We start from the raw sequence: 26336 nt of genomic DNA, 5'->3' as shown, positions 1-26336 counted from the left end.
TCTAGGTGAGTTCCTCTTAGTTCTTCTCCTTTCTTTTGTTCTTATTCTCTATTATATTTCCTTCAGTTCTAATTCCTCTGTTCTTCTTCTTCTCCCTTCCTTCTTGACAGTTTGATGTCCTGTTCTGGACAGTACTAGTAGCCCCCAAGTCTCTAATATAAAATAAAAGATGCAACTATAAACATATCCCCAAATGTCTGTTTCCACTTTCCAATCCACAAATTCTACAGATAATGAGTTTGCTGAAGCTTATGATTTTAAAATCTTAAACTATCTTGTCTTAGATGAATGGGAAGAAACAAACCTTGAAGTAAAAAATGCTTCCTCCCTGCCCTCTCTACAAATCGTCCGAAGCACAAAGATCGCCGCCAGTGGAAGGCGTTGGGGAGTTCAAAAGTTTTATCAGTTGGGTAAAAACCCTTGCGCAGGAGAAGAGGACACTGAAGAATTTCTATTTCGCTCGTGCACTGGGAAATTATTGAAACCCGTTTTACAATTAGAAACGGATCATTTCAGGGAGTCGGGTTTGTGTCAAATGGGTATTTCCATTTGAAAATTGGTGAAGCATTTTAGAGCGTTGGGTTTTAGGACACCACGTGGCGTGCAGTGGAGGTCGTATCGCCCGATGGTGTACCGTAGAGGATCTTTATCCGTTCACCCACCATCTTGGGACCTTAATTACTCCGCAGCCCCTACTATTTGGATTGAAAATGCCCTTGGGTTCCATCCAAACACCCTCGAGCTCTGCAGTGAAGGAAAGTTCTTTTGTCGTGGGTGGGGAAAATTGGTCCATTAAGCTCTATATGGCAACGTTTCTGTTTTTTTTTTAAAACAATTTTGAGTCTATCACAGTTTTTGTGTTCTCTGTGTTTTTTGAATGCTCCATAACCTTTCTAATAAAGATTAGAAAGGGGTAAAAGGGCTTACTTTCTTTCCTTCATCATGGGTGAAGGGAATTTTGGTCCATTAGTCTATTACCCTTTAAAAAAAACCAAGAGACTAGAGTAATTGGGGCTCACTTTTTGTCCTCCCCTTTTACCCATTGATATAAATGCTAATCCAATGTTTCATATATTGTGCTCATAGCGTATCACATTTTTTGGGGGGTAAAAGAATGTCTATTGATTATCACGTGAGGGCTTGTGGTTAATGGATTACAACTTTCCTTCAACCACTGAGTCAAATTCGACCATGCTGTTATACACGACAATGACAAGGCCTTTGGGCTAGAGAATCAGCCACCATATTGGTGTCCCTAGGGATATAAGAAAAGAAGCAATTAATTACACATGAGCTTAGAAATTTAATGTCCAAAACAATAGTCGATTACATTGTTGGAAAACCAAGTTTTCTTACTCAGCTTATCCTCCTTGAAATCATGTGTGACAAAGCTAGACAAAGCTTATCCATATTGGTGTCCCTAGGGATATAAGAAAAGAAGCAATTGATATGTTCCCACTTGAAACTATCAGAAAATTGAGAATTTGTTAATGCTTGACTGACTGAAATCGTACCATAAAAATTGAATGATTTGGGCTGTCCATTTCACCTCTATTTATTGTGGTGGATGTATCCCTTCAAGACACCTCATGAAATGGGTGTGTCCATTTACATGAGTGGATAGGATTAAAAGATTATAATCCAAACACTTATATGTAAGTGTCTCTTGAAGATACCTCATGGTGTAGGTGTGTCTCTTGGTTCATTGATTAAATTAAAAGATTCCAATCCAAGTGCTATGAATGTAGCTATATAAATGGATATGTCCATTTGAAGATACATGTCCCTTAGCCAAAAAAACCACGCCAATATTGAATCAAAGAATGACCCAAAACCGTCCACACAATTATTGAAAAAATTCCAACACAACATGTTCAATAATAGATCACATGTAATGTCTATTTCTATTAGCAAAAACATGTGCAATGTATTGTCTCTCAGAAAAGAAAATCGCCAAACTCCTTTAGGTTCATGTAACATTTGAAACCTGAGTTCTAGGTAGATACAGTTTACTTGTGTAATGTTTTCACCATGTATGAACTAACATCCAGTCATTGTATGTATATGGATTAGTTGATGTTGTTAACTAATGGGTTTGGTTGGATGGATCTCAATACAAGAGATGGTTTCCTTAATGGGTAATGAGTTTTCCCGTTAATTCGTTCAAATGTGTAAAGCTTGTTTCATGTGTCAGCCTGTGAAAAACTGAGCACATTATGGGAAAGACATTAGTTGTATAGTATGACAATGTTGGTCTTTGCTCCAATTTGTATAATGGTAGCAATGCCAATTAGTTGATAACCCTAGCAATTTTATGGAGAAGGGGGTCGACAAGATCAAAGTGGGTCGAAAGTGGTTGTAGAGGATTCTTCGTCACACTCTAGGAATTTGGGATCTTTATCACCTCCAGTTGGCTGCCCGGCTCAGTTCCTCAGTTCCTCTAACAAAGGGGGGTTGAAATGACCTCTCTACCCATGCCCAAACACTCTGCCTTAATTTTCCAGGAATTTGACTATGCTTCTCTCTCTCGTTCATATAATTTATTCTAACAACTTTTTCTACTTGGTTTAACAACAATGACCCTATATCCCCAACCCAGATGTCGTAGATAACCTTTTTTTTATGGGTAAGTATAGGTTGAAGAAACACTAATGATGAATTACTTACATCCATTTATATGTTGTGTAATAGAATCTTTTACCCACAACCAATACAACAAGGGTAAGAGCAAATCTTTATAGGTAGGGTAGAGACCTCAAATATCCCTTGGAGAATAAACCAAAAGCCAATTACCTAACCTTACTCTACCTGAGGCCAATTACAATTAGGGTAGAGACCTCCAAAATCCAATGAGAATAAACCTTGGGCCAATTACCTGACCAATTCATCGAGTATAAATCTTCGGCTAATTACCTGACATCCCTCTACCTGAAGCCAATTACAAGTAAGGTAAGCCCTCCAAGATCCCTTAGAGGATAAACCTGAGGCCAATTACCTGACCTTATACTACTTCTTGCATTAAAATCAAGGATCCCATCGATTGTTTTTTAGTTTTATTAATTTTTTTCAAAGAAAAGAAATTGAAGGGAAAAAGAACGTCTACGACAGTGTGGCACCTACACTCAAACACCAAGGGAGGCAAAATGACCTCCTTCCCAGTGAATGCAAAAAATTCCACTCATGCTGATGCTCATGCGTATAGCTCTTGTGTTGGCAGGCCATGCTAGTAGGCAGAGAACCCTCTCCCGTATTTGTATTATTATTTCATCAATTTTTTTTCCCTTTTTTTATGAAAAATGAGTTTTTTTTTTTTTTTTTGACAAAAAAGAAGAGAATGCCAGGGTACGAGGCATTTGTGCCCATGTTAAGAAGGCTGAAATGACCTCCCCTACTTGTAGCTGATCCAATACTCAAATAGAATTTGTTTATGATTCTATACAATACCTTTTGGAATGAGTTTCCTTTCACCCATGGTGAAAATAGAACCTCATAATTCCTGGAGTTGACCCACCGATTGGATTGGAATATGATTTTTAGGATATTTGTAAATAAAAGCACGAGTTCATTATGACATTCACTATATATATATATTTTGAGTCAAGATGACATTCACTAATCAAGGTCTAATAAAACGTCAAATAACATGAGATGAAGAGATTCTCTCTTCACTTTGGGTGGCAGAAAACTTTTTACATACTTTTTGTTAGACATTTTTTTAGGAAAGAAGAATGTTGATGGGTCGTATGGTGACCCCTACACCTGCGTGGATCCAAAGAGGGGATGCATGGAGACATCAATTAGAGGGGATTTTCATTTTGTACGGGTGGGGCAGTCATTCTAGGGGGCTGTGCCTGGGCGTAGGGGCCATACGATCGGATAGCTTTCTTTTGCCCTTTTTAAATCCTGAATCCATGTCTTCGTTTGTGTGTAAAGCAGGGTTTCGAAAATTGGGAGTAGATTGTTCGATTTACCCTAATTGTGACATATCTGCCTCGGCCAATCCTTATACGAAAACTAAGATTAAAACATGTTTTGATCGATGCCAACTGATTCCTCACTGATCCTAATCGGATTGGATCGAAATCGACCTAAACCAATCCAAATCCTGATTCCAGGTTTCTAAACTCTGATGTAAATTGAAGGATGAAGGATCGGGATCCTTTGCTGCTGCCTGCACGGCGTGCAACCTCACACAGTTAAGGGCAAAATGACCGTCCACCTGCAAGGAAGAATCAGAACCAATTACGTCTCTTTCCTTCCTTCCACACTTCTTAGTTTCCTTACTCCTCGCGTGTGCTACATGGCGAGCCATAGCTTGGTCCAGTAGATGCGGGGATGACTACGTCAAAGAAACATGTAATGTGACTCGGTACAAAGATCTCTGCATCAATTCACTCTCACCCTTTTCTAACTCGGCGACAAGAGACCCCCGTAGATGGGCACGAGCTGCTGTATCAGTCACAGTGGGTGAGGCTAAGAAGGTTACTCAGAACTTGATCAACCAGAAGCAAAATAGGGTTTTAAGAGGGAAGCAGCGAATGGCTCTCTTAGATTGCATCGAATGCTTCCATGACTCGCTGGATAACCTTTACAAATCGCTTGGAGAACTAAGGAGCTTGAAGTCTAGCTAGTACATTTGATAGGCAGATGGAGAACGTTGAGACATGGGTGAGTGCTGCCTTGACTGGTGAGGATACCTGCTTGGATGGCTTCATTGGTGGTAATAAAGGGAGGGAAGTGAAATCTCTCGTCTGTAATGGGGTTTTGAATGTCACTTACATGACAAGTAATGCATTGGCTTTAGTGGTCAATCTCGCATCAGCTGGTGAAGGGGACTTTACCGGTCCATAGCATTAATTTGCTTTACGGGAAAGGCACTCGAGCAGGGATAAGGCGGACAATATGCGTCGTCTTATATCTGCCCAGCACGGCAGAACGGGCAATCCATGCCATAGAAGATCTGGATCGAAATATAGATCACATAGATGATATGTAAGCGTCACCATTGAAAAAAACCTCTTAATGGGTCGTTGTATGGGATATATAATCTTGATTTTCCTAACCCATTTTATCGGATAATACTATTTTATTTCCCTAAAGCTATGTTTGGAACGCAATATATGAATTGAACAAAAAAGAAAAGTAGAATCGGATGAAAGTAATGAGACATTTATGCGTCTTTCTCTGTTTTTTTTTTTGGCATTCCAAACATAGTCTAAACACCCTCCATCTTACCATGGAGCCAGTTTTCCTTCACCCACAGTTAAGGGATTCTCCCACGGGTTTGGATGGTGTTCATAGGGTATTGAGGAAAAATGGAGGTATTATCAACTTCATATAGTACTGGGGCAAAGCATTTGTGAGTTGTGACTTCACCCATGGTGTAGGAAAGCTTTTTCTTTTTACATTGTGAAAAGATGTAATATGATGCAATTGCAATGAAATTAGGATTGACATCTTTCCAAAAAAAACAAGAAAAACTCATTGAGAGGTGAGACTAAATAAATATTTTGAGTTTGATAGGAAATGTAAGTTTTGAATTAAAATCTTCTCCAATTCCCTAAAAGTGCAGTGTGGTACAGTTCAGGGCTGAGAGTTCGACACGTAGAATCCTTAGTCGCAAGTCCCAACATCTGCCGCTCTGTGTTTCCATGGGGTAAATCCTTACTTGTTTAAGGATTCAAGATCAAGCTACGCGTTACTTCCTCTCCCAATCTCGGCTTTTGGCTTCTGCAACTCCTCTTTGCATCTCGTCTTCTAGCTTCTGCAACTTAAGAGCACGGAGCAGTGGAGGTAATGGAGCACCTCTGTATGTTTCCCTGAGGTAAAACCATAAGTGCATGCATTATCTCGTGCATGCATTATCTCTCTCTCTCTCAACTTTTGTTGTCAAATTTTTCAGTTGACAAAAATACCCATAACCCCCTCAAAAATTACTCGCGCGCAAACCATCTCTATGCACTAGAGGACCCTTACCCAACAAACAGAGATCCATAGAAGCCTACCGTGGCCACTCTTCCAGGTTTGCAGATACGAACCTTCGCCTCCCCTCTCAATAACTGTAACGGTTGTGAATTTTTGTGCCCTCCTCTCCTTGCCCTACCTCCGCCCTCCTTTTTCGCTCTTTGTCTGTCATTCTTGCTAAATATGGAGGTTTTGGCTGTGGTGGCTTGGTAATCTCATTCTCTCTTACGGGCCTCTGCAACCCCATTGCTTATAGTGTTTCGTCTCCGTCCTCAAACCGCCAATGCTGTCTTAGAGATTAATCTTTTTAGCAGTGTCTAATCCGATATGTTGCATGTATTGTTTTTTGTTTGTTATCTATTTCCCTAAATTTCGAATTTGCCTCTTAAAAGCATCTGTCTTGCTCATCCATCTGCCTGGTGGTTGATGGAATTCACAGATAATGTGGGTCTCTCTCTTTCTCTCTCTCAAATTGAAAACAGAGGAGCACGAATGACCCTGGAGATGAAATTCACCATCAAGACACCCAACCGCTTGGATTTAATGCTTTGTTTGTTTATTCAGGATGGAGTTTTCTTTTTATTGTCTCTCTCTCTCTCTCTCCTAATCTATTTCTTTGTCTCTCACAGGTTGTGTCAAACGTACTGGATATGAAGTTGTGAGATGATTTGGAACGACTGAAGAAGATTAGGTAATATCTTAATTGGTTTGTATTGATTTTCTTTTTCATGTAGAATTTCCTGCATGATTGAAATGGGTTGCTTCCATAGGATTCATTAACTAATTGTATTTCTGGTGGTTTATCTTAGGATTTACACCTAATGGGATCGATCCCCTTTTTTACTTTTCAGTTCTCCTATCTTCATTTAGGGCTTCTAAAGTTCTGCTTGTTACCACACTGCTGCAAACCCTCGCAACATCGCCCTCACGGACTACTTATAAACAGACTTCAATTTGGAACTTTTTCTTTGGAGTATGGACCTTTTCCATGTTAACTGTATTTTCATTCCCTCCAAATTTCTTTGAAAAATTTAACATGATTTGATAGTAGAATGGATTATTCTCATTTGTTGTTGTAATTGAATCATTTGGACTCATTCAAGTCCAATGTTGATAAATTAAGTGAAAATTTGATTATTATGTCCATATCTCTCATCGATTTTAGTGTTTATTTTGAAATATTGATTAATGGCACTTTATGAATTTGATGGGTTTCTCCCCCTCTGTATATTTGCAATGATCCGCTCTGGGTAGTGTAAATATAAACTATATTTTACTCATCCATATTCTTGTGATTTTGAGTTTGGATCGTTTTCAACCATTTTATTTATTTATTTTTGTTAGAAGAGAACCATGGATTGTTCAGAACTGAGATATTTCGAGGACAGTGAAACTCCAATAATGAAGACGATTAAGGTTGCGACTTCGGGTTTGGTTTTATTTCCTTTACTCATACGTTTCCCTTAGACACATCCCTATCTGAAACATCACATTTATTCCTCTCTCTCTGTGACTTCAATTTGGAGCTCTTTCTTTGGAGTTTGGAACCTTTTCCTTGCCAACTGTATTTTTAATCTCTCCAAATTTCTTTGCAAAACTTTTACCAGTTCTAACATGTAGAATTGATTTTTACCAAAATATATATATATATATATATATATATATATATGTAGAATGGATTATCAGTGAAACAATTGAATCCTTTGGACACATTCAAGTCCAATGTTGTTAAATTAAGTGAAAAAATTGCACGAATAACACAAAGTGATTATTTTGTTTATCTCTCTCATTGATTTCTGAGTGTATTTTGAAATCTTGAGTAATGTGCCTTTTATGAATTTGATGGTTTTCTCCCATTTTGTATATATGTGATGATCAGCTCTGGGTAGTGTTAGTATAAATTGTATTTCTCTCATCCATATTCTTATGATTTTGTGTTTGGAGCGTTTTGGATCATTTATTTATTTTTCCAATTAGAGGAGAACCACAGATCCTTCAAAAGTAGGATATTTTGAGGACAGTGACACTTCAATGATGAAGGCGACTAAGGGTCCGACTTTGAGTTTGGTTTCTGGGTCTATTTGTGGAACAGTTGTTGTGACTTGGTACAATGTGCCTCATGTTGAGAGAAGTGTTGTGCTTCCTGGGCTGATAAGGACTCTAAACCTGTTGGGTAATTATGGTTTGACCTTTGCTTCAATTAGAGGGATTTTATAGGCATGGAGTAGTTGGTGCAGAAATAGTGAAATACAGGATCAAGAGAGACTTTGTTAATGAATCTGTGGGTGGATTTGTTGCTACAGCCACTGATTTGGGTTTCAAAGGTAAGGATTTGTGTCCATCTTAAATGGATATTTATTTCTTGATTTTGAGATTATAGGGGTAACCATGTGGGATTTATTACTGTCCAAACTTGAAGTTTCCTATCTGGATTGATGATTGAGAGAAGGTTGAGTAATAGTGCACATGTCCTAATGCCACCACTAGCATTTCTTTATTCTCTAGAAATTCTTTGTGTCATCTCCTCCTGCATGTGTGGGTGTCAATGGTTGTACCTTAGACCATCCCTGTGCCTTTGCTTCACATTGGGGACCTTCACCCTGACATCACCGGTGTACAACTCTTCGATGTTTCTCCATTATGAGAATCTTGCATCCGTCAGGTTTGCAGAGACTCAATGTCTGGAGATTGCTTGGTTACGGTTACGCCAACTTCATCACTACCCAAGAAGGTACCCACTGAATTGACAAAACCCTATGCAGAATTTCTGTTAAAATAACCATATATGCTGCTGCTGCATATGCTCTGTTCTAGACATTAGGATTTCAAATGGATGATGTTAAACTTGGGCATGTTCGATTGGATATTGCCTATTGGTTGTACTTGTAAGAAGTGCTCTCCCTATTGGTGTTTCTTTTTTCTGTCATTTATATTTCTCCACTCTTCTAATTTCAAGAATATGAATCCTAAGAAAGGAATCAAAGCTGCAAAACTGATCTATGAATCTTCAAAAGTTACTTTTTTGTACCTCTTGCTTGGTATTGCATGAGGGATTCTCAATTAAAGGGATTTCTTTTATCTAATGTAATTTGGAATAACTGTATCCTCTGTTTGATGTGATTGGTTTTGACCACAATTTCATGTAATTAAACTCAGTATACTGTTTTCAATGCCTAGCCAACTCAATTGTATATGTACTTGTAAAAGTTTGTGGTTCCTGGGCAGACTACAAATATTATTTTAGGCAACAGGTTTTCTCACCATTCCGAAAATACCAATGCCTATCACTAAACATGGTAAGGATCCTCACTCTCCTTCTTTTAGTTCCTCATTTTCTGTAGAAATTGAAACATTGGCTGCTCTATTACTTCCATTGGATTTTGGAACACCATGAATGTTCCAAAGGATGATACTAAAACAGCTCTGGAACAAGTTTCAATGGGAAACAAGACGGTAATAATTTCTATAGTAAACAAATCTTATGTAGAAGGAGAGCCCTGTTTTTTTTTTTTTTCTCATTTGCCCATACATATTAGGTATACTTCTTTTTACTGTATATGTTCTTCCCAAAACTTCATTTGTTTTTTTTATCGTATATGTTCCTTCATAATTCACCATTCGAGATTTTTGCCCAAGCTATTTTTTTAAGAATTTAGAAATTGAATGTCTGTGATGTCATTCAAAAAATTAATATCGAATAAGAGCTACTTGCTCAGTTCAATCTAGGTGTTTTCCTTCTTGTGGAGAAAAATGGTGCTTGATGTTGGGAAATTTACCATGAGTGTGGGTTCTCATACGATGGATTTGTCTAATTGGTACAATTGTAAGATTCCTCTCTCTCTCTCTCTCTTCTCTCTACCCCCTAACTACCCAAGGTCAAACCATAACTACCCAAGTTCCTTCTGTCTCTCAAACTCTACCCCTTTCTCTTTCACTTAACCTTATTTCTTTTTTCCATTAGAGTCATACCGAAACTACTTATGGGAAAACCAGCGGGGGGAGCATGGCTATCGTTGCTTATTGATTGTGATAATTTCAGCCCTATTTAAATTTTTATGTGTCAGCAACTACTAATGGGTGATTTGGTTTCTTTAAAGGAGGCAAAGGATGAACAATAGAAGTATTGGTTTGGCTTCATATGCTTTTGCTACAAAGCAGTGAGACACTTTCAAAGTGATCAGAGAACACAAGAATCTCCAGTTTCTAGCACAAGGTAATAATAAAATTCATTCTGAATAGATGAAGTTAGCCTATTTAGGAGAATCATTATGAATGTTGTATCCATGCTACCAAATTAGACCTATTGGTGTCCATCTCAATTGAAATGCAAACTATAAAAATGGAGTGTCTTATTTATTAGATATCAAATGCTTTCGTGATCATTTTTGTAGTCAAATTGGACCAAGACTTGTACCTCTGTTATTGTTTGTGCTTACTGATAATAGTAAGCAAGTATACTAGAGATCGATCGGGTGATCCTAACCTCTTCACCACTAGCTTTCACTGAGTTTTATAAGAAGGAATACAGGAGTGGATGTTAAAACAAATTCAATCATGTAGTTCCTATGATCTGCAATACACATTCTCTAGAGCATCCCAGGATGAGCATTTTATCCTGCACAGTGTGTTGATTTAATAGATTAAATTCCAATATATGACTTCAGGACCCAAAAATTATGTCCTAATGAGTGATAGAAACCAAGAAGAAACGGTATATTAGGCCAGAATTGTTGCCTTGAAAAATAGTAGTACCTTCTTTCACTTTTGGACCTGATTCTAAATATGTGTTAGTTAAGTCTTCTCAACTTGTGAAATAGTATGTTTAAGCTTATTTAATTATTTATTCTAAGGAAGAAGCCTAAACAGGGAACTATTCAGCTCAACATGACATTCTCATTGTTTGATCAATTACATTTCATGTCCACACAATTTGATGGGACCAACAATTTCTCGCAACATCCAACCTTCATAATCTTCTGATTCTTTACATTATGACAAAGTTGACGTCAAGGATTAAACATAAAAATCATTGTAAAACATTTCTTTCTTAATTCGTGTGCAATGACTTTTCCATAGACATACTTTACACTCCCCACATTTTTACAGATCTAAACCTTCTTTCCAATCGGTTTTTGCAGAAGCTGCTCACCCTTGCAGAGATATTCTGGACACTGATTGTAAATTTCCGGAAAGCTTTCTGAAAACTTTGGTGTAGATTGTAAATTGTCGGAGACTCTAAACATGGTTGTTGAGTTGCTTCTGGAGTTATGGAAAGATATTCTTTTCTCTTGGTGTGGAGACCACTGCAAGGATAGTGAGTAGAGGAAGTTGAATGTTGCCCTTTACTATGCAAAGCAGTAAGCTGATCCTAACGTGTAAGTGTGGCTCTTATTGGCTCGAATATTATCTAGCTCAATATAGATGTAAGGATGTTGATTATTTTTCCTTTTAGGATTCCGCAGCCTGATTAATCTTGTAATCTATCAAACTTAACCATTCTTAGGTCCTTCATCTTGCTTTTGAGGTTTTATATAGTATTAGTGAATTGAGTGTATTATTTAAGAAACTTTGCTTTTTTACTTGCTCAAACATGTGTGATTTGTCCTTCCTCTTCCCCCCCCCCCCCCTCTCAAATTTCTTTTGTTCCATGTAATGAGCACAACTTGTAGGACATTAGATATTTCATGTCCCCTGGAGAGAGAAGCTATGATGCAATTGGGTAGATGAGAATGGAGTAAGCATATTGTAGGTACAATGGCCGAGGCCCAGAGATTTTGACATCTGAAAACCATGAAATACCTACAAAGGGGTACAAAAACTTTCTTAATGTGACAATCAATTATTGCGGATTAGACAATGTAATACTTATCGGTTGGGTATCTCTTAATTAGTAATGTTCATGGCCATGTCAATGGTGATTTGGATATAGAGACAAGGAAATTAACTTGAAATGAGAGAAGTTTTTAATGGAAGAAACTTGAAATGAGAGAAGTTTTTAATGGAAGAAACAAAAAGTTTCTTAATGCCACAATCAATTATTGTGGATTAGACAATTTTCTCAATTGGAGTTGTTGTCCAGAAGAGAAGACACCCTAAAATCCAATGATCTCTCTCTCTCCCCCCACAAGTTTCTTCTCCCTTCCAAAAACTCTCCCCTTTCTTCACAATCTCCCCTGTGCCCTTATCCTCTCAACCCCAACATATAGTTTGCTAGTATATATATATATTATACAAGAAAGGTATGAATTTAACCAAAAGGATTTCATAAAGAAATGTTTAGTTTTTAATTATTTTTCCACTCATTACCCTATAACGTTGTGTTGAGACTTGAATGATAATTTCCTGTTTAACAAACTTAGCATTTTGAGGGACCAAGGAAAAGGACAGCTAGTTATTACCTTCCAAATTATTACTCTCATTTCTATTGTATATTTGCAGTCTCTGCCTTTTTCTTTTTTCTGTATTTAAAGTTGGGCGAGCGGTAGCAGCGCAATTGATAATAGCAGTACTCCATCAATTCTAACCGTTAAATTATTAAAATTTAATCTGGATCGTCCAATTTATTATACCACTTGCTATTTACCCACTTAGCCGGTGAACTACATTAATAATAGCAGTGTTGTGTTTCTCTCAAACTCGATCCCAAAATCTGATTTGTACCAAATAAAAAAAATAAAAAAACTCTCAAAATCTCTTTCGCTCTATCCCTTTCAAACACGATGCGCCAAATTCAGCCAAATTCAGCCAATCCCAAGATGGGCATTTTTGTTCTAAATAATCTCTCTCTTTCTCCAATTCCTTAGCAAATACCAATATCGGACCCCTATTGATGGGTTGGTACAGACAAGGGTCAAAATATGAAAAAAAATCTAATTTTTGAACAAAAAAAAAAAAGAATTATTGAATAACTGATAGATTGATTTAGATCGATATCGGCTGAGACCAAAACCGATTTCTGGGCGATCTTGTAATGGTGGGTTAGTATAGACAAGGATACAAATATATAAAAATAAAAAGTAATTTTTTTAAGAACATAGGATAACCTTGTTGGTATTGGTTGATATGTATTAGATAGCATCGGTTAGGTATTAGATTGCATCTGTTAGGTATTATAATTTTTTTAAAATTAGATTGCATCGGTCTTAGAGATACCCACTGATTCAGGATCGGCAAGGATATCTGGGGAAAAATATGAATAATCCGAAGAAAAAAGAAAGAAAAATAAAATTCAACTGATAATATAGTGATAATAAAAAATTAATCATTGACCACGATCAATAGGGGTTTTTTGATGATTCAACTAGTTCTAAGGTTCGATGAAATGAGATTTATGAGGCGATCACATCCGATTCGTATCCGATCTAAGGAATGGTGAAATGCGCATTATGAGAGTTCAATCCACTAAGAGACATGGATTGACAGTAAATCGAATTTGTCGAGTGGAGGCAGGTCTTGGTTACACAAATCAGGGAAACAAGTCAAAATATTTGAAAAAATCACTATATTGGTTAATTTCTCATCCATATCATTCGATCGTAGAATATCTGGATCCGATCATATCCGATCTGTTTATATCTCAGTATGGTATAGCAACCGTCGTAAGTAGATATTTAAAGATTCGCATCCGTCATCATTTAGGGATATCTCTATCTATTTAATAATATATGGGAGAAAAATATGAATAATCCGAAAAAAAGAAAGAAAAATAAAATTCAACCGATGATATAGTGATAATAAAAAATTAATCATTGACCGCGATCATTATGGTTTTTGATGATTCAACTAGTTCTAAGGTTTGATGAAATGAGATTTATGAGGCGATCACATCCGATTCGTATCCGATCTAAGGAATGGTGAAATGAGCATTATGAGAGTTCGATCCACTAAGAGACATGGATTGACAGTAAATCGTATTTGTCGAGTGGAGGCAGGTCTTGGTTACATGATGTTTATTTAGTGGCTTAATTGCATTATTTTATGATTTTTTTCTTCTTTCTTTTTTTAATACCATCTTTCCCTTTTTATCTATTTACCACATGCAGTGGGGTCAGTTTTTAACATAAAATTTGGTTTGGTAATGATTGAATTTTTTTCATATATCAGTTTGATCCGGTTTTGGGCCGATACAAAGTTTGATCTAAAAAAAATTAAATCAAAACCTATAGGTATCCATTATTGGCCGATTTTGATCTTCTAAAGGTTTTTTGAAAATCAAAACCAATACCGAACTGATTAGGAGTTTGATCATTTTTTCTTTTTTTGGGTAGATCAATTTCAATCGAATTAATCAGTCCGGTAATATGAAGGATGATTCTATTGAATGATTGTTTCGAAGAACTCTGAATAAACATATGTATTTTGAAAACCAAAAGAGATCTATTTGAACCACCTTAAACCCTAAAACAAACCCACCAACCGGTTCATTAACATCAAACCAAATCCATTTCAGTCACTCAGATCTCTTCTTCTCATGGTTTGGGGAACCAAAGTTCTCATCGTCCTCCTTTCTGAAACCAGATCTCTTCTTCCCAACGAACCCAAGTCCGGGCTTCTTCCTCTTTTGAATCCTCTGAATCTTTTCTGAAAATAATTGTAACGATCCAGTCCCTCTATTGGCATAATATTGTCCTCTCTGGCCCAATGGGTTTCAAGGCTTTAAAACGCGTCATGCCATGTAGAGCAGATTACTCTTTATCAATAGCTGAGGATCTCCCTCCCTAGCCGATATGGGACTAAGTTTGTACCCCCTCACCGATCTCCCAAACCCCCTGGTACTCAGCTGTGTCTTAGTGGGGACACCTCAACGATCTCCTAGGCAGGCCGGTACTAGGCTGTATTCTTCGGGCATTACATTCTCCCTCCCTTACGGGTATAGGCAGGCCGGTACTAGGCTGTATTCTTGGGGCATTACATTCTCCCTCCCTTACGGGTATAACGTCTCCGCTGTGGCCCCACCACCGATCTCCCAAACCCCCTGGTACTCAGCTGTGTCTTAGTGGGGACACCTCAACGATCTCCTAGGCAGGCCTGTACTAGGCTGTATTCTTCGGGCATTACATTCTCCCTCCCTTACGGGTATAGGCAGGCCGGTACTAGGCTGTATTCTTGGGGCATTACATTCTCCCTCCCTTACGGGTATAACGTCTCCGCTGTGGCCCCACCACCGATGTCGGGAGTTTGCTCTGATACCACTGTAACGACTCAGCCCCTCTATTGGCATGATATTGTCCTCTCTGGCCCAATGGGCCTCAAGGCTTTAAAACGCGTCATGCTATGTAGAGCATGCTACTCTTTATCAATAGCTCAGGATCTCCCTCCCTAGCCGATATGGGACTAAGTTTGCACCCCCTCATCGATCTCCCAAACCCCCTGGTACTTAGTCGTGTCTTGGTGGGAACACCTCAACGATCTCCCAGACAGGCCGGCACTAGGCCATATTCTTGGGGCGTTACATTGTGCAAATTTAGTCCCATATCGACTAGGAGGGAGATCTTGAGCTATTGATAAAGAGAGTAATCTTCTCATACATGACGCGCTTTTAAAACCTCGAGACTGGTAGATGACAATGTCATACCAATAGAGGGGCTGGGTCATTACAATAATCTCACTTATTTGTTCGTTGCCCAAAGTCCCAAGCCGAGCTTCTTCTTCCTCTGGCGAAGAACGAAGGTGGGAAACAATACCCAGATCTAGATCTGGTTTGTCCGACCTGAGTAGCAGACCTCCAAGCTTCAGATCGTGATCTGGTTTCTAGGCTTTCGGGGTGAATTCGTTGGTGCTGTGGTTGAGACGGGTTCTTGTTAAAGTATAACAAAATTTGTTTCAGATTTGAGAAACGAATCATGACACTCTGTGTTGATTTCAAATTTGTTTCAAATAATCACATTCTATCGTTAATCCCATAAAGATGGGTCTATTCATAAGAAAACAGAAAAAATAAACGAAAAACATATATTGTCAAATTCCATCAAATTTGTTTAAGCATTTTTGTGAATGCTTTCCTGGGATTCAATGAGATTGGATTGTATTTTCATGGCGGGATTCAAAGCAAGGAGAAATCCATGACCTTCCGGTCTCCTTTGCGAGTGAGTTCAAAAGTGCAGGTATCACCTTCCTTCAAGCCATTTGAAAATGAGAAAATATGGTTTTGTGAGAGGAAGAAGAGTAGCAGGGAGTGAAGCAGAGACGAAGGGATCGATGGACGTTTTCTTTAGATTTCCCAAATCGATTTGAAACCCTACCCAAGTGTGTGAGTTGTGAAATGGGTTTGGTTTGATGTAAATGAACCGATCGGATGGGTTTGTTTTGACGTATGAGGTGGTTCTAACAATTCTCTTTCGGTTTTCACAATATTTTGAAATTTTCAAGTACAACCGTTGGATGGTTGTTAGGCCAGATGGCACGCTGAGCTCTTATAGAAGTAAGATGGAAGTACCAACTTTGAAGTAGAGAGTCGGATCCCAGTGTTCCTCCTCACTGTCATCTCTCCTCGTGTTTGAAAGAGATTTTGGGAAATATTTTTTTTCTTTTTTTTTTTAAGGTAAAAATCAGGATATTGGGGATTGTGTTTGAAAGAGACGGAACACTATGTAATTCACCAATTAAATGGATAAACAACAGGTAAAGTGATTTAATAATTGAACGCTTCAGATCAAATTATAATAATTTAACGATTAGGATTGATGGAACGCTGCTATTAGTAATTTACAATAGCAGTGCTCGAGCGCTGCCACCTTTTTACATTTAAAGTTTTCTGGTGTAGACGAGACTGTGTGTTCTAGACTCGGAAGAATCCAGATGCTTCTCGAGTTCCTTGTTTTAGTAGCTTTTTGGGGCGCTTCTTCGTTGCAACTCTCTTTCTTTGGGTTAATGCTTTATGCGTCCAAAGCCAAAACCAGTCACAAAAGTCTGCTTCAGGGGGCGTATATGTCATTTGTTTCACTACGTGAACGGTTTCGAAAAATTCAAGTGGAATTCCACTTCCTAGTCTTTTGTTTTTGTGTGGTGAATTACTTTGAAGACTTTCCAGACTGAGTCATTCATAGGATCCCTTTCATGATTCACATGTGGTAGCTCTTGCAACTCTCTCTTTTTTTTATAGTTTTTTTCTGCTTCTATTAGAGTTTCAGATCCACTGATCCTTTCTTTTCTTTACGCAATTGAGCCTTGGAATGCTTTGATTTAGGTGAGGGCTAATACGTTTTCTTTTTTTTTTTCGTATCAATTTGCAGTGGAAAATTTCCTTATTTGTCTACTTTTTTGTTCCGGAACTTTGGGCTCTGTTTCTACTAATCTCTTTTTCATTCCATTTTTGGTTCCTTCTGTCAAGAGGAAATCTTCAACAAATTTTAGTCTTTTATCTTTTTTCCTCTTTCATCCTTGAAAGGTCCTGGTCTCAAAGCAGATGAGATGAGCCTTTGAAATGACTTGGAGGGGGTTCCTTGAAAGAGAGTCTTTCTGTTGCTGTGTTCCCTTGAAGGGTCTTGTCTTTCATGCATATCCTCTGTATCCTTCATGATATATGTCGACATAATGAATTAGTGATAAAAACCAATAAATTTTATTGTGTAGGATTTTTTAGCATTGTTTAGTACATGGTTTTAAGTATCGGTATCGTATCGTCTGTATCGGGCGATACGTATCGATTTTGCTAGTCAGCGACATCAATATTGTATTGATAGTACAATATGGATGAGGGGTAAAATGGTTAAAAAACTTTTTTTAAAGGAAATTTAGGGGTATTTTTGTCCAATACAGCTGCTCCAAGGCGATACCGTATCGGTATCGTATCAATTTTGCAGGTCGTTGATACCCATTTCGATACCGTGCACTAAAACCATGGTCTAGTAGATTTTATGCAGGTTCATGAATCTATGAACAGAAAGTGAATCTAGTGTACTCAAGATGTTAATTTCTTTTACTTCTTAAGCTAAGTTTTTCTTAGTTTTTTTATTTTTATGGGGGGATGTTATGGTTTGATTTTGTTACTTTCGTATGTCTTGCTTCCTTGAATTTCTATTGGGTGTATTTGTTTTGATATTCTTTAAAGTTTTAATATTGCTTGTGCTATTCATCTATTGAATTTTTCTTGTACTGAAATAGCTAGGGTAGGACTATGTATTATTTGATTCGTTGTGATTTTTTGGACATATATTACTGTGATTTAAAGAACAGGTGTTTCACAATTTTTTAATTCATAGGAAGACAAAAATGATAAAAAAAAAAAAAGAAAAAGAGAAAAGGTCAAACAGGGTCAATTTGGCCCTAACAATAATCAAGGTCAATCAGGGCCAACTCGATCCAACCCGGCCCGATCAAGGTCAATTAGGGTGGGACTGGGTTGAGTTTGATAGGGAGTGCATGTTTCGGATTTAAAATCCTCTCCAATTCCCTAAAAGTGGCAATGCAGTACAATTCGGGGCTAAGAGCTCGACACATGGAAGATGTTAAATCCAACGGTGCCAAGCTTGAGAAGAAAGTAGAAAAAAACTGGGTCAATTGAGCTCGGCACCATTGGATTTAGCATCTAGCTTCCACGTGTCGAGCTCTTAGCCCTGAACTGTACCACACTGCATTTTTAGGGAATTGGAGAGGATTTTAATCCGAAACATGCATTCCCTATCAAACTGAAAATATTTACTTAGTCCAACCTCTCAATGAGTTTTGCTAACCTCATAGAACATGGAAGGATGTCAATCATAATTTCAATGCAATTTTATCATATTACATCTTTTCACAATGTAAAAAGAAAAAGCTTTCCTACACTATGGGTGAAGTCACAAATGCTTTGCCTCAATATTATATGAAGTCGATAATACCTCCACTTTTTCTCTATACCTTATGCACACCGTCCAAACCCTTGGGAGAATCCCTTAACTGTGGATGAAAGAAAATTGGCTCCATGGTAAGATGGAGGGTGTTTAGGCTATGTTTGGAATGGAGAAAAAAAAAAAGACATACATTTCTCATTACTTTCATCTTTTTGTTTTATGGTACTCATTACTTTCATCTTATTCTACTCTTCTTTTTTGTTCAATTCATATATTGCGTTCCAAACAAAGCTTTAGGGAAATTATGGAAATAGATCCTCTACGACGCAGTTGCTCGAGCTACCATAGCAGCACAGGCACAATGAGGTGTGCAGTGACCGCCTTACCCCTACTTGGGTAAGGTGCTCGGGCAGGGGTAAGGTGGTAAAAACACACCTCACATGGTCTGTGCTGCTATGGCTGCTCGGGCAACTGGGCCGTAGAAGATCTGGATCCGGAAATTATAAAGTATCATCCGATAAAAAGGAGTAGGAAAATCAAGCTTATATATCCCATACATACAACGATTCATTAAGAGGTTTTTGCAATGGTGACGCTTACATATCATCTAATTCTATGGACCGGTAAAGTTCCCTTCACCAGCTGATGCGAGATTGACCACTAAAGCCAATGCATTACTTGTCATGTAAGTGACATTCAAAACCCTATTACAGATGAGAGATTTCACTTCCCTCCCTTTATTACCACCATTGAAGCCATCCAAGCACGTATCCTCACCAGTCAAGGCAGCACTCACCCATGTCTCAACGTTCTCCATCTGCCTATCAAATGTACTAAACTTCAAGCTCCTTAGTTCTCCAAGCGATTTGTAAAGGTTATCCAGCGAGTCATGGAAGCATTCGATGCAATCTAAGAGAGCCATTCGCTGCTTCCCTCTTAAAATCCTATTTTGCTTCTGGTTGATCAAGTACTGAGTAACCCTCTTAGCCTCACCCACTGTGACTGATACAGCAGCTCGTGCCCATCTATGGGAGTCTCTTTTCGCCGAGTTAGAAAAGGGTGAGAGTGAATTGATGCAGAGATCTTTGTAGCGAGTCGCATTACATGCTTCTTTGACATAGTCATCTCCGCATCTATTGGACCGAGCTATGGCTTGCGAGTGCAGGGAATGTTCACGTACGTGAGCGTAAGTGAACAAGTCACAGCCGTTCAGATGGAACGCGAAGAGTAAAGAAACTAAGAAGTGTGGAAGGAAGGAAAGAGACATAATTGGTTCTGATTCTTCCTTGCAGTTGGAAAGAGCTTCTATTGTGTTGACTATATATATTAAAGGGTTTGGAGTTTGGGGTAGCTCAGAAACGGTGGCTTTTTTTTTAATTTGCAGGTGAGGTTCTACAGAGGCAAGAGAGTGGTGACCGTAATAAAGAGAAGGAAATTAATTTTGGAGAGGAGAGTGGGGGATTGGAATAAATAGGTGAGGGTCAGGATATGATATGTTACATAAGATGTGAATGGGCAGGTGAGTACCTCGTGAAGTTCAGACTTCAGACAGAACTTCAGAACATCCGAGAGACTGTGTGTGTGAGAGTGAGAGAGAGACAGAGACAGAGACAGAGCCAGAGAGAGCTGTCAGATTATGTGATAGTTGTTACAATCTGTTATGTATCAAGTGCTTTTTATTCTATTCTATCTGCTTTGAAACTTCATTCATTTTAAATCAATTTCTTCTTCCATTTTTTTTTGTAAATAAGATTTGGGAGAAAGTACGCTACTTTGGTCGTGTGTGGCACGGTGCGGCGCGTAAACCCTGAGTCCAGACGTAGGGTTATGTAAAATGATCGCCGTGCCCCCCATTAAAATGCGAAAATCCCTGAAGACTCAACAGTTATTTTGCACGGCCATTTGTCTGATGTAGACCGCATGCCACACAAGACCAAATAGCGTTCTTTTTCCCATAAGATTTAATAAGAACATTCATGCTTTGGGCTGTCAAGAAACCGCATATACATAGAATTATTGCGGCTGAAATAAGGATGTTGGGATGGATATGGCAATGTTACCAAAACATGTGTGTATGTGTGAGAGAGAAAGAGAGTGATCAGGAAATCCTATTCCTCATGATCGGTTATTTCCTATTATTTCCACCCTGAGAGTGTGACAAGTGGCACCGTATTGATACTGTGCCTTATTGACCGGCATAACTATGTTTATGGTTTATGTTCAATTGAAGGGTGTAAGTTGCCCCTGCAATAAGGGTTCAGAGATCTATACTCTTCTGCCATTAATGCATTCAGTTGGAACTAATGGAATAAATTATGAAATTAATCTTTGCTGGAACAGAGTGACAACACCATTGCATATAAGTCTTGAGCATTGTCAAGTCTGGATAATTATCCTTGTCACCTTACGGAGCTTAATTAATAGAGATAATTAAGTCCAACCACCAGCCAACCATGATGACAGATAATTGCTAATTAGTCTTAATCTGAGCCTTAGATCACTGCTTTATTCTGAAGATCATATATTAGTCCTATTCAGTATGCCTTTCTTATTCCCTATTTTACATCTAAACTCTTCCTTTGCCTCAGTTGGGTTATTATTACATGTTTGAATTGCTTAGTTAGCCAGATTTGAGTTACCCTTTGCGTCCATCCTTTGGTATTTTTAATGTTTTATTTAATTCCTATAGGAAAAGAAAAACCTATGACTAGTTATATTTAATCTAACATGTTTTATGGAGGTAAGCGAGTCTTTAGCTCAAAAAAGAAGAGCACCTGGGTTTTTTTCCCAGGAAATGATGGTTCGAGTCCATCAAGACTTGTTGAGCAGTCACAATTTAGGTATAATGGTTTACCATGCAAATGGTAATGGACTGTCCTGTAATATTTGTCAAAAAATTGGTAAATTATGTCAACTGGGTAGCTTCTCCTTGTGTTGCATTTTAGACTGAGTAGCTTCTCCTTGCATTGATTGCAGATGAGGACATATTGATTACGCAGGATTGATTTACATGCTTATAATGCAGGGTTGGCTCTTTATGAGCCATCTTAAGTTTCCTCTCCCAAGAAGGCCTCACCCAAACATGCAGAGGTTGGGAGGAAATAGGCTATTTAGTGTGGACAGTTGGAGCTCTGGAACCAAGTCCTTATGAGTTGGGACTCATTATGGTGGATCAAATGATTCACAAGGATATGTTTGTTAAGGATCAGCTCACTTATGTAGCTTTTGGATGAATCTCAAAACTTGTGGAAATATGGCACAGCAAATGATTGGGATTGGGAGAGTTGGTAATTCCAGAATAGCTTTAGAAGGGGGAAAACAATAAATAAATAAAAAAAAAGAAAAACCTGAAATTCTAGAGCTTTAATGTTTATTGATTCCAGGATGTGATTACATAGAAGAAGCTGCTCTGATGGTGGTTCACCTTTTACATATGCTTTAATCTGGTCAAAACATATAAACACCCAATAAGCATATACTTCTTTGTATATGAACTGTAAACACCACTCTTACACTGTAGGCAACAATGTCAAAATCAAGAGGTCTGCAATTCTGATTCATTAATAGAGCTTGAACAGATGCTCCAAACGGAGCTTGAAGTGCTACTTGTGAGGCGACTGGTGCTGTCAATACTGACTGCCCATACAAGTTTCCACTGCTTGCTTGGGTAGGTGGACCAGTTGGAGCTTGAACGGCCTGTGAAGTTACAGGGACCAAATATCATGACTGTGGGATGAAATATTGACCACATAATTGAGAGTTGGAAGCTACCCATTTGACAGCAAATTTTAAACAATTACAGGGGCTCTATTAGGAACAGAACCCACATGCCCTCCTTGCAATCGCCCAATTTTTCTCAACTTCAAGTGTGTATGTAATCTATAAAAAAAAAAAAAACAAATACAAATTGCTCTCACACACTCCCCTACTCCTTATTTAAACACCTTTTGGGTTCTCTCTGAGAAGCTCTGTAATTCAAAGTACATGGATGAGTTTCCAGGAGATTCCTTTACATTCTTAGACATTGACACCAACATGGAGCTAACGGATTTGATTTCATTACCACTATGGCCATTTTCTCAACTTATATTGAACACTAGTTTACACTTGAGTAAAAGCATATACAAAAATAGCATTCCACGAGTTCGGTCTCTAGCATAAGGGAGCTTAGTTGCAAAGTCCAATTCTTTCCACCATCTGCATTAATAGGGTATATGAACATGACTAATGCTCATAATAAATATATACATAGAAAGATACATGTATCAAACCACACAAAAAAAAAAAAGGGAAAAAGATAATAAGGATGCCCATTTCTTCATAAACAGAGATGTAATTGACTGCAATGAATTGAATCCATCTTTGCTTAGCTCCTGCCTGTGAATTGACTGCAATGAATTGAAATCAATCCTTACAAGCTTCAACAGAGTCTCTTTTCTTGTTTCCATTTATTCATAAACAGAGATGGAATGCCTTGATTCTAATCTTGGCATGCCCTTGTGGAGGGGTTGTTTCAATGCATATATCACTTGTATAGAGAAGGCTTTACTATAGATTTAAGTTGAGTGCAACCAAATTCTTTTCAACAATACGATTTTTAAACATAAAGAATGGGGACAAGAAACACAAGTACATGGTTAGCCGAGTAAAAAAGGGATTGACCAGAGAGATTGTTCGTAGGAGTGTGTTGAGGATTTTGAGCTTTGTGATGGTGGAAGGTATGCGTCTGTTGAGGTTGATGAAGTTTTTGGAAGGAGAGAAAACTTATATTGCTGTTTCAAGCACTTTTCGTATTTTCCCACAGCAGTTGGGCTTCCACCAATCCAAATTGGGTTGAGAATACAAGCACCTGCTTTTTAACTTCACTTTACTAGTACGTTTCCGACACCACCCAAACCCCCATTTGACTATGATTCTCCAAACGGAATGTGGAACATGTTCAATGAAGCGATTGGCAATACGGCTCTCATTTTTTGCTTCAAAATATGGGTTTATGATACCCAAAAAAACAAAGCTCTACCTCGACAGAAAGATTACTACATCATCGGTATAACAACCAAATTCTTTTCGCTTCCAATCTGAGACACGCCAGAGATCCAAGAAGAAAATCTTCTCATCCAAAACTCATTAACAGCAAAAGAAAAGCACCTGCAGAACTATCAACAACAGCAACAGTGGAGTGGAAAAGTCTTGCTCACCTCTTTCGTGGTGAAGATAAGATCCACCAGACAACAAACTACAAATCCACAAACATAACTACAGAACAGAAGATAGATGGATAAAAATAAAAAAGAAAAAAAGAAAAAAAAGACAGAGATAGAGAAAGAACAGTTTAGAGGAAGACGAAGAAAGCAATCCGAAGGGATTTAGAAAGGTGGGTTGGGCCTTCGGGTTGGGGATAACATGTAGAAAAAAAGGAGAATTGCGTACTTGGGAGAAACATCAACGGTTGGGGAACGCCAAAATGGCTTACAATTGGAGCGTCGATATTTAATGGTAGGGGTTCACATAGATCGTTAATGTGGATGGAAGGATTTAGATCCTCTACTGCCTAGATGATGTCCTGCCATCGTCCTGCCATCGTCAGTGAGAGAGACACATGGAGTTTCCACGATCTAACGGGGAGGTTTAAATTGCCTTTAAAAGGATGGGTTCTCCTACCAAACCAACACAGACCGGTTCGAACAGATCAAAAGGACCGAATCGATCTTGAATCCCAAGACAAAACCCTAAGTCGAGAATGGAATCGTCTTCTTCCTCTCGATCTCACCTCTGCTCTGCTTCCATATCTCCTCTCCGTGAAAGGGCGCCGCTGCAACCAACCCTAAGTCGAGTGTGAAACCGATCCATCGTCTTCTTCTTCTCAGTCTCCCCTCCTGCTCTGCTTCCATCTCTCCTCTCCGTGAAAGGGCGCTGCTGCAACCCCATGAAGATCAAATGCAACTAGTATAATACGAGTGTCAGAATTTTGATTGACTTAAGAAAGATTTTGTAAAATCTGAAGAAACCATTAAAAGAACTTTACTGAAACACAAGCCTGAATGCAATCCAACTACTTAATGGGCCACATTCTGTACATTAAACATTTCCAGATAGCTCTGGTGAATCAATTCACAGAAAAACTGCAATTGTAAACCTAGATTTTTTAAAAATTATAGCTGAAGTAAAAAAAAAAAATTCATAATGTCCTCTCACCGTTAGATCAAGGAATCTCCACATGTCACTCTCACCGCAGATGGCACGACGATGGCAGGACTCATCTAGGCAGTAGAGGATCTGAATCCAGGCCGAACCCACTTTTCAAAATCCCTTCGGATGGTTTTGTTCATCTTCCTCACAACTGTTCGTTCTCTATCTCTGTCTTTCTTTTTTTTGTTTATTTTATCCATCCATCTTCTTCTGTTCATATAGTTATGTTTGTGGATTTGTAGTTTGTTGTCTAGTGGATCTTATCTTCACCTCGAAAGAGGTGAGTAAGCCTTTTCCACTCCACTGTTGCTGCTGTTGCTAGTTCTGCAGGAGCTTTTCTTTTGCTGTTAATGAGTTTTGGGTGAGAAGTTTCTCTTCTTGGAACTAATCCTGGCGTGTCTCAGATTGGAAGGGAAAAGAATTTGGTTGTTATGCCGGTGAAATAGTGGCCCTATTGGCAATCGCTTCATTGAAATGCTGCATTGTTTGGAGTTGTTGGAATCGTAGCCAAATGGGGGCTTGGGTGGTGTCGGGAAACGAACCGTGTCATTGTCTCTGTCCATCTGATCTGATGATATCCTTTATCCTTTTACTATCACAAAAAAGGAATGGAAATAAAAAAGGTCAGGTTATCTTTCGGCATGTTAGAAAGCATGTAATATAACTGCAGTTAGGACTTTATTTTCTATGCTACGATCTTTACCAACAGGGTTTTAAGTGTTGGGTAAACGGAGCACCTGATATGTCTGAAGGGTCAGAGAGGCTAAGTCAAGGTTAGTAATTGTTATCGGGGTCTGCCTCTAGGTGGTGATGACTACGACCGGCATGGCGCATAGCCCAACTTTGTATGTGGCAGTGCAATCATGCTGGGTAGCCTTGTGCGGGACAATCAGTCATGCTATGCTAGCAGTGTGCAGTGTTTTTTTACAAAGGAAAATCAATTTTGGGAAATGTTTAGAACCGGTTTTCCTATTACTAAAAGTTTTTAGATGAGGGTTATAGTTTGAAGGGTAAATCAATTCGGGTCTTCGTTCATATACTTGTATACACGTTTAACTTCAGATATTATAATTGATACATGTCCATCTTTATTAGTCTTTGTGCAACCTAATGCTAGCATTTTAGTTTCACAATACCTTTGGAGCCTATTATTGATAGTTTCTATGTACCTCTGGCGCCGGAGTCCATTGTTCTCCTTTCTTGCATCTTCTTTTTGCTCTGGGCTTTGGCTTTGTAGTTTATTTGTTGCTGTGTTATTTCTTAAAATTAGATTTAGAAAGTTTTCCATTAAGTGCTCTAGAGATTTACTTTAATATTCACTGCTGCATCAGATTAGGCATTTGCAACCAATTGTGCACAAAAACTCCTAAAAACAAGTAGGGTAAATTACACGTCGTCCCATGATTTTCAAAC

The 26336-nt window shown here is 38.4% G+C and overlaps 2 protein-coding genes and 1 long non-coding RNA gene across 3 annotated transcripts; 2 read left to right on the top strand and 1 right to left on the bottom strand.

Annotated features, from left to right (window-relative positions):
- The first annotated feature begins 193 nt into the window (after window positions 1-193).
- On the top strand, window positions 194-4851 carry LOC122659601 (pectinesterase inhibitor 6). Its single transcript, XM_043854700.1, is given in 3 exon segments — window positions 194-310; window positions 4227-4628; window positions 4630-4851. Coding segments are annotated over 3 exon segments (741 nt in total).
- A 1732-nt stretch (window positions 4852-6583) lies between these two features.
- Window positions 6584-15711, top strand: LOC122657860. The gene is made up of 3 exons (XR_006332378.1): window positions 6584-6655; window positions 13555-13559; window positions 15700-15711. It is a non-coding gene; the product is annotated as an uncharacterized LOC122657860 (long non-coding RNA).
- A 3636-nt stretch (window positions 15712-19347) lies between these two features.
- On the bottom strand, window positions 19348-24662 carry LOC122659600 (pectinesterase inhibitor 6-like). Its single transcript, XM_043854699.1, has 4 exons — window positions 24505-24662; window positions 22535-22613; window positions 22214-22430; window positions 19348-19970 (listed from the first exon to the last, which is right to left on the bottom strand). Exons 1-4 carry the CDS (start codon window positions 24660-24662, stop codon window positions 19348-19350), a joined length of 1077 nt encoding a protein of 358 aa, XP_043710634.1.
- Between the last annotated feature and the right edge of the window lie 1674 nt (window positions 24663-26336).

The sequence above is a fragment of the Telopea speciosissima genome, chromosome 4, assembly GCF_018873765.1.
Source record: "Telopea speciosissima isolate NSW1024214 ecotype Mountain lineage chromosome 4, Tspe_v1, whole genome shotgun sequence".
NCBI lineage: Eukaryota > Viridiplantae > Streptophyta > Magnoliopsida > Proteales > Proteaceae > Telopea > Telopea speciosissima.
The sequence above is the reverse complement of the archived record's forward strand: the minus strand, read 5'-3'. Positions and strand labels throughout refer to the sequence as shown.